Source organism: Gigantopelta aegis, unplaced genomic scaffold (assembly GCF_016097555.1).
Source record: "Gigantopelta aegis isolate Gae_Host unplaced genomic scaffold, Gae_host_genome ctg6125_pilon_pilon:::debris, whole genome shotgun sequence".
Classification (NCBI taxonomy): domain Eukaryota; kingdom Metazoa; phylum Mollusca; class Gastropoda; order Neomphalida; family Peltospiridae; genus Gigantopelta; species Gigantopelta aegis.
Window position 1 is genome coordinate 1874 of NW_024534846.1, and position 15063 is coordinate 16936.

Consider the following 15063-nt stretch of genomic DNA (forward strand, 5'->3'; position numbering starts at 1 on the left):
ACATCCAATAAATCAATGTGCTCTAGTGGTGTCGTTAAACAAAAAACCCAGTGTTTACTTATACATATGTATTTTCACACATGCACACATTTATTTCAACTTATTTCCGTGCTTATATCCAGTTAAGGTTCAAGCACGCTGTCTTGGGCACACACCTCAGCTATCTGAGCTGTCTGTCCAGGACAGTGGGTTAGTTGTTAGTTGGTTAGTGGTTAGGGAGAGAGAAGAGGGTGTAGTGGCCTTACACATATGCACCGAGTCCTTAAGAACTTGCTCTGGGCTGGAGCCGATACGGGGTTGCGAACCCTTTACCTACCAGCCTGTAGTCCGATGGCTTAACCACTGCGCCACCGAAATAAAGAAATAGAAATCTACTCTGATCACTTAGATAATTGATTAATTTTGTGTCTACAAAAGTAGATTTTTACTTTGAGGAAATAGATCAGTGGATGACTTCATGTGTACTTGGTAGTGAGATAATGTTTTATAATCGTAACTCTGCCTATTTGTTCTCGCGAATTTCTAATAGAGGCTATAGCCGATGTATTTTTCGTGCTGGGGTGTCATTAAACATTTATTCATTCATTTATTCATTCACCTCCATGAATACTATAGGTGTTCTTTAAACGTAGCACACCCTCCCTGAATGCTTTGGATTTCAAACTGACACGCTGGATTGAATAAAATCTAATAACATAAGGTTAGTGAGACACATTATTTAACCACCTTAATACTCTGTTTTTATGTGTGGGTGGGGGTGGGGGGTGGGGGGGGGGGGGGGGGGGGGGGTGGGGGGGGGGGTAGCCCGCAATCAAAATACACGTCAGACTAGATTCTGCACTCTGTGTTCCTTCGTAAAGAAAGGTCACTGACAAAGCAAGCAGGCGTGAGGAAATGTTATAGATATATTATTGATGTATAATATCTGTAACATAATAGAGATCATGGTAGCGCGGGGTAACGCTGTCAACATATGTCAACAAGGCAGTGAAACTAGAAACATGGCGACAGGCTCGAACACCAGCTTCGACACTTGCAGTATTTGTACTGAAAAGTTTAACCATCCAAAACGTCTGCCATGTTTCCACATGTTCTGCCTGGGATGTCTATAGCAGTTTGTGTCCTCATCATCCAAGGGCAGAGAGTTCCCCTGTCCTGTGTGTTGGTATCAGGTGACCTTAACCGAGGAGTGAGTGACGGGTTTTCTGACTAACGCCTACTGAGACCAGGGCGGAAAAGCAAGTCCACAGTGGAGGTGAGTGTTGTGGGGTGTGAGAGCAGCGTGCGACTCACTGGTGTCGTGAGTGTGAAATACTGCTGTGTCATACGTGCACAAAATATCACCGAATTCTTCCAGCCACAAGATCTCATTTGTTAATTAATCTGAGTGATTTCTGGCCGAAACATGTCTATGCAGAAATATTGTGAAATACATAAGGATGAGAAACTGGGATTTTATTGTGAGGCGTGTAATAAAGTGATTTGCCGAGACTGTAAACTAACATACCATGAAGGTCATAAGACAAAAGACATCACCGATGTTGCTGAAAAAGCTCGAACTAGCTTAGCGAAAAAGAAAGTAGAACTAGAAACGATTACAGAAACAACAAAACAATCGATTGACCACATAGATTGTGACAACAATACTGAAACGTCTGAAGATATAAATCATGTTATAGAAGAAATAAACAAACTTGTCGATTCACTGACTGATACGATAAACACTGAGCGGCGTAAATGGAAAGACAAAGTGAGAGACATACGGGAATCATACGGAAAGAAATGTTCAGTTGAAAAGTATAGATTAAAACAAAGACAACGTTTTCTCCAGAGTCAGATTGATCACACGGACGCCATGTTGAAAGATGGACTTGACTGTGACGTGTTGACAGCTGACAGGGAGATAAAACAACGACTCGCAGAGATAAAGAAAGACAAACAGTTTGACTCAGATTTTAAATCTTTGAAGTCTGACATTACGAATTTAACCACAAGTGTGCTGGATGTTGTCAGGTGTGCAGTCCGTAACGCCAGGAGGCATGCGTTCCCATTTGCATGTGAACCTGAACCACTGGAATGGATAAAATCATATCAGTATATTGATTATTATATGCCCTTGTATTCAATTACTTTCACGAAAACACAAAATGTACTGATTTCATATTGTACAAAAGGTAATAAATTTCTTGGTCTTTTTAAAAACACTTCCCAAAAACAAACCAAAATTGGAATTGATCTGGATGAGTTAAGAAATGAAGGAATTCATGGTGTGATAGAGAAACACAACAAAGAGAACCCAGACAACAAAATACCTGCAGATGATTACACAGACCTGAAGAAATCATTTCCGTACAAGGACACCAATGACAATGGTGACATGTGCCATGTTCTCAAGGAACACAACTGGGTTGGTATTCAAACTGTCAGCGGAGAGGTCCGAACACTGACCTTCAACCCATTTGCTGAACCAGGACAGGAGTTCAGACCTGTAGATGTGTGCTGGGGAAACAATCAGGAAATCTATATTGTGGACAGTGGGTCTGGTGTGATTGTTGTGTACAGTCTTCAACATGGATTTCAGAAGTCACTTACAACACCCTACATATTTACTTTGATCACAGCTGTAGAGGTGAACACAGACGGAAAACTCTGGGTTGGTGATTCATGCGGAAAGATTACTGTTTACAGTATAGACTGATTGCTAAATAATGTCAAGTGTTGTTTGGCTTTCTAAAGAACGTGTTTTTTATCTTTAGTTTCTCGACACCTGTTTATAATGTACTTTTTCTGGACGTGGTGAATTGACAGTTCCTGTCGTTATAGCTGTGGACTAGAAAACAATACAATGAAACAGTATTATGTACACCTTGACTACAAAACAACCATGCCATGAAATACGAATATTACCTTATATCAAAATGAACACATTATTAAATTGATGTTATCGTCTATGATTTCAATAAGTAATTTCTCTAATAACGTACTTGATATTTTGTAAACCATACATAGTTCTCATCCTGATTGATTCGAGCTCTTTCTATTTATAACAAATCTGTATATTTCCAATACTTTCCTGAATAATCTCATTCGTTGTCTGTCCTTTTTCTACTTATGTTTGGTTTCTTAATTTTATTCTTGATATTTGTACTTCTTATACTAACATCTTCTAGCACACTATTAGCACTTTAATCAGCCATTCTATGAATCAGATTATTGATGGGTAAAGTTACAGGAACTATAATTCAGATCCATTAATTTTCCAAACAGTGGCATGAGACCATATAATATTGTAATGTTTAGGCTTGGATTTTATAGTTAATATGACGTTATGTAATATTTGGGGAGGGGTTAAAAAATAATAATGTTATATTGTATTTTAGGATACCGTTTGAGAAGATAATTAAGTTAGAATTATTTATTTTATATACGTAATTTTTGTTGTAGCGATGTATAATTTTCGGCAATATTCGGCTATAATTAAGTTTGTCGTTAATCTTCGTTATTTCTACGAAGAATTGTTAGGATAGGTTAACCAATCGTCATGTCCGATTAATGTCATGTCATTAATTTGGACCAATGAGAGCCATTCCATGTATTAATGCTAGATTTGTCCATCCGTTTACTCACTTCTGATGGTTCAACCACAGGTATAACATGTGTGTATGTTGATTGTGTTTTTTATGTGTAGATTTTGAATGGCTTTCTCTCACTCTGTTAATATTCCAAATTGTTTTTAGATTTATTATGTAAGAACCGACAATGATAAGCTATTTATTTATTGTGTAATTCATTAACCAAATGGTAGTGTATTTTTGTTAGTTGTCACCGTCTCGCATTGCATTACCGTAAACCTTAAAATTATTGTTAGGCATATTTTGTATTGACACTTGAGAGGTTACTAAAATATTTTTGAAAGGAGATTATTGGAATTTCAGAGAGAGGAATTGAGTGAAAGAAATATTATTTCCGTCTCGTAAATTTCCAAGTATTCCACGTTTGGGAATCTTGTGGTTTCACGAGTGGGAATGAATGTTTAGGTACGTCTTCGATGTTTGCGATTGATTTTCATTCTCTTAGAATAAACAAATAGTAATCCATATTGGGATTCTTATTGTTTTATTGGCGGAGAACTGAATGGTGGCCGAGTTGAGGGAAATTTGAATAACTGTTATGTAACCTGGATCTCTCAATGTCAATCCTGAAATCTATTAAAATCTTAATTATTTTGCTGGTTAACTGTAATTGATTTTTATGATCTACTGAAACCCTTAAATAAACACTGAAAAAGGACGACTTATGTGATTATTTTATTAGTTAGTGAGAAAGGTTAATCATGAGTTTACATATTGAAATGTAATTTTTGAAGTCTACGACCGAAAGGGGTAGCTGAACCCAGCAAGGCATTTTTAGAACTATTTAATTCGATTTTAGCACCGATCTATAAGTGGGCACGTGCTGAGAAAGCGAAATCGTTACACTATTATTATTGTCTGATCTTTATACTCAAGAGACCTTTCAAATTCCTCGGTATCTGGGTTGGCTGTTCAGGGCAGTGGGTTAGTAGCTAGTGAGAAAGAAGTCGGTGTAATTTCCTTACACTAACCCACTGAACCGTCAAAACTCACTCTGTGTGGGAACCTATAGCGCGATGTGAACTCGGTACTTGGAGCGTTACAACGATGACTTAGTCACTGTACCAGCGACTTGGACTACCCGTATATCTTTTGACCAATCCAGTATGATGGGTGTATAATAATAATAAATATCACCTGACTTGTTAAAAACATTGAGTAGAACATATTGTTAGTTATTTAGCCCTGGAATAATTTAGTGTTAGTATATAGCTATTAGTGATTATTTAATTACTGAAGGAGACATATACATTCAACAAATTGTTAACCTGTTAAAATCTATTAGTTATTAATAAACGTTGATGAAGTTGAACATACGTCACTAGTAGTAAGGGAGCCTACCGGGTGCCATGGCCTACTTTCCCGTGATTACGTGACCTTGGTAGGAGACAATGGCCTTGGTGCAAGCGCGCGACCTTGGTATGCAGGTGTGTGACCTTGAGCCTTGGTGTGCAGGTGTGTGACCTTGGTGTAAGTCTGACCTTGGTGTTGTGAGGCAGTGATCTTAGTATCCTTGGTGTGCAGGTGCGACTTTCCCCTTGAGCAAGGGCACGTCTGTATTTCATCTAATGTGCAGACAACTAGCGTTTACGTTTTGTCTTTCTTGTCTTAGGCTGCCTTGCCATTGGCGCGGTTTTACCCGCGCGGCTAACACATTTCCATTGATGCCTTCTTATGACACGGTTTCTTCCATGTGACGTCATTCATTAATCAAGCGGCCTTATGCAAATTGAAATATGCCATTGTAAAATGAGGAAGATCCATTACTAATGAAATTTGTACAGAAAAAAACTAACATTTGATCAAATCGAGATTTGAACTATTACTTAAGTCCTTCCCACAGGGAACGCGCCCACCCCATACTATGTAACTTACTACATATTATTTATTTCTGAGACGATTGTTTTCTATATTGGACACAAAAATAGTTGTTGGGTTTTGTTGTGTTTTTTTTTTGTTATAGGCCTATTCCAAAACACATAAGCCTACTTTTCTTTTTACATGAAACCAAACTGAAATTAATTACACACACCCCCACCCCCACCCCCCCCACCAACCCCCCCCCCCCCCCCAAAAAAAAAAAAAACCAAAAAAAAAACACACAACAACAACGGATACGAGAGCTAACACATGTAAAATGACACGCATATTTTGGAAACATAAAATAATGAGGAACCGATTTTGTTTTACAGATACCACTCACAGGGGCTAAAGCAAATGGTCCGCTTTCAGAACTAAAACATACAGGTTTATGTATATGGAGTTTCTGGTGGTGCAAAAACAAAATAGAAACAGGGTCCACTTGGTTCATATTCGATCCCCATCCCCAGGTCCAGATCACGCTACGCCCCTGCCGCAGGGATAGGTAAGAGGGACCGAACAACCCACCGTATCATAAAAATTACTTTAAAAAAACAATAGTTTACCTCTTAAAATAACACAATTCTTGCTATAAAAGGTATTTTTATTCTTTGTTACTAAAGTGAACACGGTAAATATTATTGCCGCGCGGGTAAAACCGGACCAATGGAAAGGCAGCCTAACGTCTATTGTGTTGTAGTTATTGTATTCACAGTGTACACACACGCGGGTGTTTTTTCACAGTGCCTTTTGTTTTTTATTCTAGTTGACTTTCGACACCAAAAACAATCAATAGCGATAACAAATTAAAACAACATTTCTCGTAAAAGCAGAAAACGCTACAGATGTTTGCAGACGGTACGGCCACCTTTTGTGTGTGTGTGTGTGTGTGTGTGGGTGTGTGTGTGTGTGTGTGTGTGAGAGAGAGAGAGAGAGAGAGAGAGAGAGAGAGAGAGAGAGAGAGAGAGAGAGAGAGAGAGAGAGAGAGAGAGAGAGAGAGTGTGTGTGTGTGTGTTATATTTGTTGTATCTGTAAAAAATGTACTTTACTGGCGAATTTGCAAGGATAATCTGGCAACCTCGAGCCGTACCACTACTTTTTATGTGCGCCAGGTGATCATAAGCAAATTATGAAAAGAACATACACTGGTATGGTTTAGTTTAAAGTGAGACTTTAATGACGCCAGACAAACTGCGTGTGTGGTGATTTTCATTCATTTGTATTTCTTTGACTCATAGTCGACGTTTTCTTTGTGCTCTTAAGCGCCATTGAGCCATTCATTCATTCGTTTAATAATAGAAGATTACAAAGGATGAACGATGAACTGTCGGACCACATCCAAAGGCATTTTATTAAAAGCACACAGTGTCTATGAAAACACTTCGCACCAGGTAAACAGAGGAAATAAAACTGCAAAAGAAATACCGACGTGTGCCCGTCTTGAGCAGCAGAAGAAATCCTTTATTATCTGCACACTGAACGTCAAAGTTTTGTTTTCTTTAGCGACATCACTAGAGCACATTGTTTTTATTAATCATCGGCTATTTGATGTCAAATATAATTTTTACAGTTTTAGAGAGGAAACCCGCTACATTTTTCCATGAGTAGCAAGGGATCTTTTATATACACCATCTCACAGACAGGATGCCACATGCCATGGCCTTTGGTATGTCAGTCGTGGCGCACTGGCTGAAGCGATAAATAGCCCAATAGGTATCGGTATCGTCATCTACTTCGTCCAAATATTCGCTGATCCAGGAACGATACTGATCTCTGTTACGATACACTGACTGTAGAATTGTCCTCGTGTTGGTGCCTTTGTCAAAGTAATGCATATGCGTGAGGAAGCGGCAGTACGTATCTTTAAATAACTTCCATTGTAAACTCTTCATGTTTTTCTCGATGGCATCTTGGGACATATTTTTTTCTTCGTTGCGTTTCTTCTTGATTCTGTGGTGACTTCCTTCCGTGAACAGGTCGGTGATGCGAGAATCTTTATTGGCCATACACATCAAGTTGTCCTAGACGATGGGATCCATATGACGATTGTTTTCCAAATTCTCACTCAAACGGTTGCCCCAATGATGTCGTAGAGGGGTTGCCATCGTTTGTAGAGCCAGATGATGCGTTGAGATAGTGGGGAGATTTTACCAGAGTGTGTGTAGTGTTAATATTCTGATTTATTCTGATTTATAACCTCTTGATAATAATAATTATTGTAAATACTGAAGGAAAATGTCGAACTGACTTCTCAACACATGCATAATTTTGTTTCTTTTTAACTCAGTCAAAACATACCTGTGTTTGCGACAGATACAATGCAAATGGGTTCCGTTAATATAAACCCCGTATATTTGACATTTCATAATTACGTCACCGGTCATGAACAGTCATCTCAGGTATGTTGAAGATGTTGTCACGTTTAGTGTTTTTATCGTCACAGAATAAAGCCGATACCATATGCCATTAACTAGTTAGTTTCTTAACACACAACATCAATAATAGCTACAAATATGACTACCCGGTATTTGTAAACAAAATGACAAAACCCCTGAACACCCCCCCCCCCCCCCCCCCAAAAAAAGAGAAGAATTAAAGAAAGACAAAAAAGAAGACAAACAAACAACAACAACAACAACAACAAAAAGAACAACAAACAACAAACAAAACAAAACAAAGGAACAAAAACGTCAATCTTTAAAAAATAGAAAAAACATTTGCAGAATCCTTCAATCTGGTACAATCATTAGTAACCGACCTATATGTTTGCTATAAACATATACTGACTGACACCAGATAATCATTAGTAACTGAACGCTATAGTTACTCTAAATACAAACTGACTGACACCAGATAATCATTAGTAACTGAACGCTATAGTTACTCTAAATACAAACTGACTGACACCAGATAATCATTAGTAACTGAACGCTATAGTTACTCTAAACACAACTTACACCAAGTAATCATTAGTAAGTAAAAGCTATAATTACTCTAAGCACAACTGACACCAGGTAACCATTATTAACCGAACGCTATAGTTACGCTACACACAAAATAGCTGATAAGAGATAATCATTAGTACATTAATGCTATGGTTACTCGAAATCCAATCCAACCTGAATACTCAGTTTACGTGACCAATAAGATTTGATTACAGATTACAAAGGTCATCGAATACCCCAAGTGACAAAAAGTATTACAATCTATATGGCAAGAAATTAACTGTTTGCAAATAAGTATTTCTGATTTATATAATCGATTGTTTTTTAAACTTTGGAAACAAGTTCTCTCATTCCATCAGAAACTATCTTGCAAAAGGGATGCAGGTTTATAAAATAAGACACACACCCTCACAAAGAATGCACGGTTTCACTAACCCTATATCCGCGCAGTACTAAGAACACACAGAGTCCACAAATGAAGTATGCAGTCACGAGGATAGCCATTAATCTGTATACTGTTGGCGCAGATGCATGTTACATTTCAATATAATGTACAAAGAGCAATGCTGTCTGTGACGGAACATGCTCTTATCTTTTTCGCCTGTGGCGATGTTAATTGTTTTAGAGGGCTAATATACACCCAGACCAGGTGTAGAGGCCATGTGGAGAGTGGTTACGTGATACCCCCGCGCGACGGTGGTAGATCTGCGTCGTAATACACACTTAGACCAGGTGTGGAGGCCATGTGGCCAGTAGTTACGTAATACCTCCGCGAGTTCTGTTTTACGACCTTGTATTCCTAGCGAAATGGCGACAGTAAGTCTGACCATCTAACAAAAAATATACCGACTCTGGGAGCGGTGGAGATTCACATGATAGGTGAGGGACCGCGTTGTGCCCCCAGGCGATATTCGAATTTTGTAATAAATAGCTAGGGTTTTAGATATATCGGGGAGAAACAAAAGGAAGGCTCCAGGGGAACGTTGTCCGTCCGGACTGGTAAATATATTATTTCTGCTCTGTTGTATAACCTTGATGTGATTGATGTGACTTTAAATATTTTAATACTGTATTATACCAATATTATTTAGACAGTGTTTCCGGTAAACTGACGAAGTAAATTGTAGGCTTCACTGTTCTAAAATATTAAAGCTAGCCGGTCATCCTAGAGGACCTAGGTACACTGTAGGTTATTGTCTTTATGGTGATATGTACCAGTATTAATTCTGTATTACAAGGTTACTGAATGAGTAGTTAAAGGTTAATTAAAAATTAACCAGTTAGGAATAGAGTTGTAATTCCTTTATTAATTAAGTTCCCCTGGCAGCGTTTCTCAATTATCACACGTGTGCGTGTTGTATCACGGTGAAGTGATTGGACTATTGTGTAAACTAGACACCTAGTGATTAACTAATTAAGTGATTAGTTCTGGGTTGTTATTATTGTTGTTGTAAGTAATTAACTGCGGCAAATATATTTGTCAGCGTAAGGTTAATACAGATTCCAAAGTGTATTGTGTTTTGTTGTGTTTTCTAGTGAACTAAACGTGCTATATTACATATACTTTATATAAGATCTTATCTCTGATATACCTAGAGCCGAGCCACTCGGGTATTGGACTGCCCGATACAGAGCGATCTAATAGATATACAGTTAGGAGAGATATTTGGATAATCGTGTTTTATTCAGTTACGGGTATTATAGGATCCCCGTGACAGGAGTAAAAATTGGGGCGCTCGTCCCGGATCTGAAACGGGACATGCATATTTAAAAAGTATTGTTTGTAAATGGGGGGTTTATAAATTATTTTTAGAAATTACTAGAAGTAGCAACGTTGTTCACTAGAAAACATTAATAATAAGTGCGTCATATCTAAACATGGATAAGAATTTGCTGGATAGGCCTACGCTCAGTGTAGTGGAGATTAAGCGAGCACGTAAGGCCGAATTAGTTGAAATCGCGAGTGAGCGGGAAATTGATTTAACATCAGCTAAAACATTAGGAGATATAAGGACAATTATTATCCAGGAAGTTTTTGGTGATAGTCCTGTTATGGAAGAAATTGAGATTGTTCCAGAGATAGAAATAAATGAGTTGAGTATGGAACAACAATTAGCTTTTAAAAAGCTTGAGTACGAAAGAGAAGAACGTGCATTAGATAGAGAGAGAGAGAAAGAGAAGAGAGGGATAGAGAAAAAGAAGATAGAGAGAGAAAGAGAAAGGGAAGAGAGGGATAGAGAAAAATAAGATAGAGATAGAAAAGAGAGAAAGAGAGAGAGAGAGAGAGAGAGAGAGAGAGAGAGAGAGAGAGAGAGAGAGAGCGAGATAGAGAGAGAGAGAGAGAGAGAAGAAGAAGATAGAGAAAGAGAAGATAGAGATAGAGAAAGAGAAGAGAGAGATAGAGAGAGAGAGAGAGAGAGAGAGAGAGAGAGAGAGAGAGAGAGAGAGAGAGAGAGAGAGAGAGAGAGAGAAGATAGAGATAGAGAAAGAGAAGAGAAGAGAGAGAGAGAGAGAGAGAAGAGAGAGAGAGAGAGAGAGAAGAGAGAGATAGGGATAGAGAATTCCAGTTAGCAAAATTAAAAGTGGAACATGAGTTAAAGTTGAATACTGAAGAAGTTAGACGAGAGGCAGGAAATGGGTTTAACATGTCGGAGGCTTATAGATCAGTGCCTGTATTTGACGACCAGGAGGTAGATATGTTCTTCCAACTTTTTGAACGGGCCGCTAAGCAGCTAAATTGGCCGCATTCTAAGTGGACACTGTTAGCCGTGTCTAAGTTTAAGGGTTTAAGTGTAGCTTATAATTCAATGAGTGATGAGCGAGCCAGTCAGTACGACCTAATTAAGGCTGCAGTGTTGAGGGCTTATGAGTTGCGACCTGAGAATTATCGTTTACGGTATAGCGAGTTGAGAAAAACGCAGGGTCAGTCTTATAGTGAGTTTGTGGCTAAGAAGGCAAGGATGTTTGACAAATGGGTGGTTTCTCATCAGGTAGAGTCATATACCGAGTTACGGGAGTTGTTGATCTTACAGGACATTAAAAATGGATTACCATTTAGAGGATCGTGATGTCAAAAAGATAGAGGAGGCAGGCATAGTGGCAGATGATTACGTGTTAAAACACAAAGCTCAGGCAGTACAGGGTAGCTCTTTACAACAGGGTGATAAGAAGAAATTTCAGCCAGGTTTTTCCCGAGAAAGTAACTATCGGGGAGAGTCTTCTAGTTGGTCAGCTAGTCAGGCAAGGAATGCACCTGGTGGGCAAAGTAAGGATAAACCTGCATTATCAGCCAATGCACGAACTTTTCGTTCACATTGCAGTTACTGTAAAAAGGATAACCATCTTGTCAGGGACTGTTTTAAAAGGAAACGCGATAATGCGCAAGTGGTCGGTTTAGTGAGGCCAGCTCCGTTAGCGAGAGAGTTAATGGTTAGTCCCATGGCAGAGAAAGTAAACCCATATGTGTCCACTGGTATGGTTTGTGACGTAAAACAAGAGTTGTGTCCTAAGGCAATATCAGTCTATCGAGATACAGGGTGTAACCAGTCACTGATAACGTCGGAGTGTTCAGTGGTATTGAAAATTCAGATACAGGACGTAGTTTGGCCGTAACCTCGGTTACTGGAGAAAAAATGGTTGTCCGGTTACATAACGTATTCTTGTGTTCGAAGTTTGTGACGGGACCAGTCATTATGGGTGATGTAAAGGACTTGCCTGTTGAAAACATTGGAGTTTTGTTGGGTAACAATTTGACTAGTCAGTGTTGCCAGCCGCAACGTGACCCAGTGTTAATTGAAGACAGCCATTTACCCATAGAAGAGTGTGAGGTTGATGAGATTAAATATCCTGCGTGTGTAAAGATTAGGGCTATGGCCAGAAGGGTAACACGAGACCCAGAGGATATTTGTGATTTGTCTGATACGTGTGTGAGCCATGAAATTGGAGTGGATGAGGTTATCAGTAAACTGGTAGATAAGTCAACTGAGGAACTAAATGTGGTGGAACCTGTTGATCTCCCGCAGAGGGGAAATTAACCAGTTGTGTTTGATAGAGGGGACTTACCTTGTAATAGACAAGAGTTAATTCTAGAACAGGGGGCTGATCCAAATTTTTGGCAGCTCGCACTACTTTGTTAACTGAGGGTGAGATGGAGGATCAGATGTCAGGTTATTATATGAACAAGGGAGTATTAATGAATAAGAGAGTTAGAGATAGGAGGTGGCAGGCGACCGAACTAGCTAGGAAGCAACTGAGCCATGCTCAGAGCAAAATAAAATCAGTGTTTGATAGGAAGGCTAGGAGTCGGGAATTTAAACCAGGGGATAAGGTGCTGCTGTACCTTCCCATTAAACGGGGTTCTGTGCAGAACAGGTATTTCGGGCCCTATGTTGTGCACAAACGGGTTAATGAGACAGGGTATGTGATAAACACTCCTGATAGGGTTAGGAAAAGTAGGTATTGTCACATCAATTTGCTAAAAGGTTATTTTGACAGACTGCCGATAGTTCCAGTATTACCTGTCCAAACTGAGAGTCACTCAATTTCCTGTGATGACGTCAAAACTGCAGAGATCAAATTAACCAACAACCAGATTCTAGCAGACTTGAGCCCCCAGCGAGCAGTATTGACTACGTTGATACAAGACAATGTTTCCATTTGTCAGGACCTTCCAACGGTTACCAATACCTTAATTCAGGATGTGCGCTTGGAACCCAACGCTACACCGATTCGACAGCATGCCTATCGGAGAAAACCTAGAAAACGTGCGACACTGAAAAAGAAGGAAACCAAGTTCCAGTAGTCAGATGAATTCGAGAAGTCATTCAACCGTCCTAAGCAGATGGTCTCCTCGTCTCCCGTGATGGCAGCTCCAGACTACCGAATGCCTTTCAAGCTGGCTGTGGATGCCAGTGACGTGGGAGCTGGAGCTGTGCTGTTCCAGGAAGACGAAAATGGACTGGACCATCCTGTAAGTTTCTTCTCCAAAAAGTTTGACAAACACCAGGAGAACTATTCCACTATAGAGAAGGAAGCTTTGGCCATGGTACAAGCTCTGAAGCATTTTCAGATCTACGTGAAATCGACATTGCATCAAGTAGTTGTCTTTACTGATCATAATCCGCTTACCTTCATTCACAGAATGAAAGCCACCAACCAGAGAGTTTTGAGATGGAGTCTTCTTCTGCAGGAATTCCCAATTACCATTGAACATATTAAGGGCACATCCAATGTAATCGCTGATGCCCTGTCCCTAAGTTGAATGTTATGATAATGTGTTGACATTCTTAATTTCTGTTTTGTTTTTATATATTTTATTGTATACCAAGGACTCAGAGACTCAGTGTGATTACTGGTAGTCACCTTATTACTATGTGTTATAAATGCCCGGATGCGTCGGTTAACGCACATTTTGTCTTAATGTAGTATATTTCCCTAATCCTAGAGTAGAGGAAATATCCTTTTTGACGTGGGGGTGTGTGACGGTACATGCTCTTATCTTTTTCGCCTGTGGCAATGTTAATTGTTTTACAGGGCTGTGTGCAGTTTGGTTACGTAATACCTCCGCGCGGCCGTACCCCCTAGTACACACCCAGACCAGTTGTGTAGGCCATGTGGAGAGTGGTTACGTAATACCCCCGCGCGACGGTGGTAGAGCTGCGTCGTAATACACACTTAGACCAGTCGTGGAGGCCATGTGGCCAGTAGTTACGTAATACCTCCGCGAGTTCTGTTTTACGACCTTGTATTCCTAGCGAAATGGCGACAGTAAGTCTGACCATCTAACAAAAAATATACTGACTCTGGGAGCAGTTGAGATTCACATGATAGGTGAGGGACCGCGTTGTGCCCCCAGACGATATTCGAATTTTGTAATAAATAGCTAGGATTTTAGATATATCGGTGAGAAACAAAAGGAAGGCTCCAGGGGAACGTTGTCCGTCCGGACTGGTAAATATATTATTTCTGCTCTGTTGTATAACCTTGATGTGATTGATGTGACTTTAAATATTTTAATACTGTATTATACCAATATTATTTAGACAGTGTTTCCGGTAAACTGACGATTCCAAAGTGTATTGTGTTTTGTTGTGTTTTCTAGTGAACTAAACGTGCTATATTACATATACTTTATATAAGATCTTATCTCTGATATACCTATAGCCGAGCCACTCGGGTATTGGACTGCCCGATACAGAGAGATCTAATAGATATACAGTTAGGAGAGATATTTGGATAATCGTGTTTTATTCAGTTACAGGTATTATAGGATCCCCGTGACACTGTCACAAAATAAGATAACAACACTGTCCCGAGTTGAGATAACTAGAAGTGAATCTAGAAACATGGCAACAGGCTCGATCAACAGCTCCGACACTTGCAGCATTTGTACTGAAAAGTTTAACCATCCAAAACTTCTGCCATGTTTCCACACGTTCTGTCTGAAATGTCTACATCAGTTTGTGTCCTCATCATCCAAGGACGGTCAGTTCCTGTGTCCTCTGTGTCGGTATCAAGTGACCTTACCCGAAGAGGGAGTGACGGGCTTTTAGACTAACTTCTATATTGAGGCCAGGGCGCAGAAGCAAGTCCACAGTGGGGGTGAGTGTTGTGGGGTGTGTGAGCAG

The 15063-nt window shown here is 39.6% G+C and overlaps 1 protein-coding gene across 1 annotated transcript; it reads left to right on the plus strand.

Moving 5' to 3' along the window:
- Positions 1–1007: 1007 nt before the first annotated feature.
- On the plus strand, positions 1008–4284 carry LOC121366554. The gene has a single exon (XM_041490946.1). It carries the CDS (start codon positions 1406–1408, stop codon positions 2696–2698), a length of 1293 nt encoding a protein of 430 aa, XP_041346880.1. The 5' UTR covers positions 1008–1405; the 3' UTR covers positions 2699–4284.
- Positions 4285–15063: the final 10779 nt, after the last annotated feature.

Excerpts from the sequence above, each read along its gene's own strand:
- LOC121366554 (XM_041490946.1), top strand. The coding sequence starts at position 1,406 with ATGTCTATGCAGAAATATTGTGAAATACATAAGGATGAGAAACTGGGA.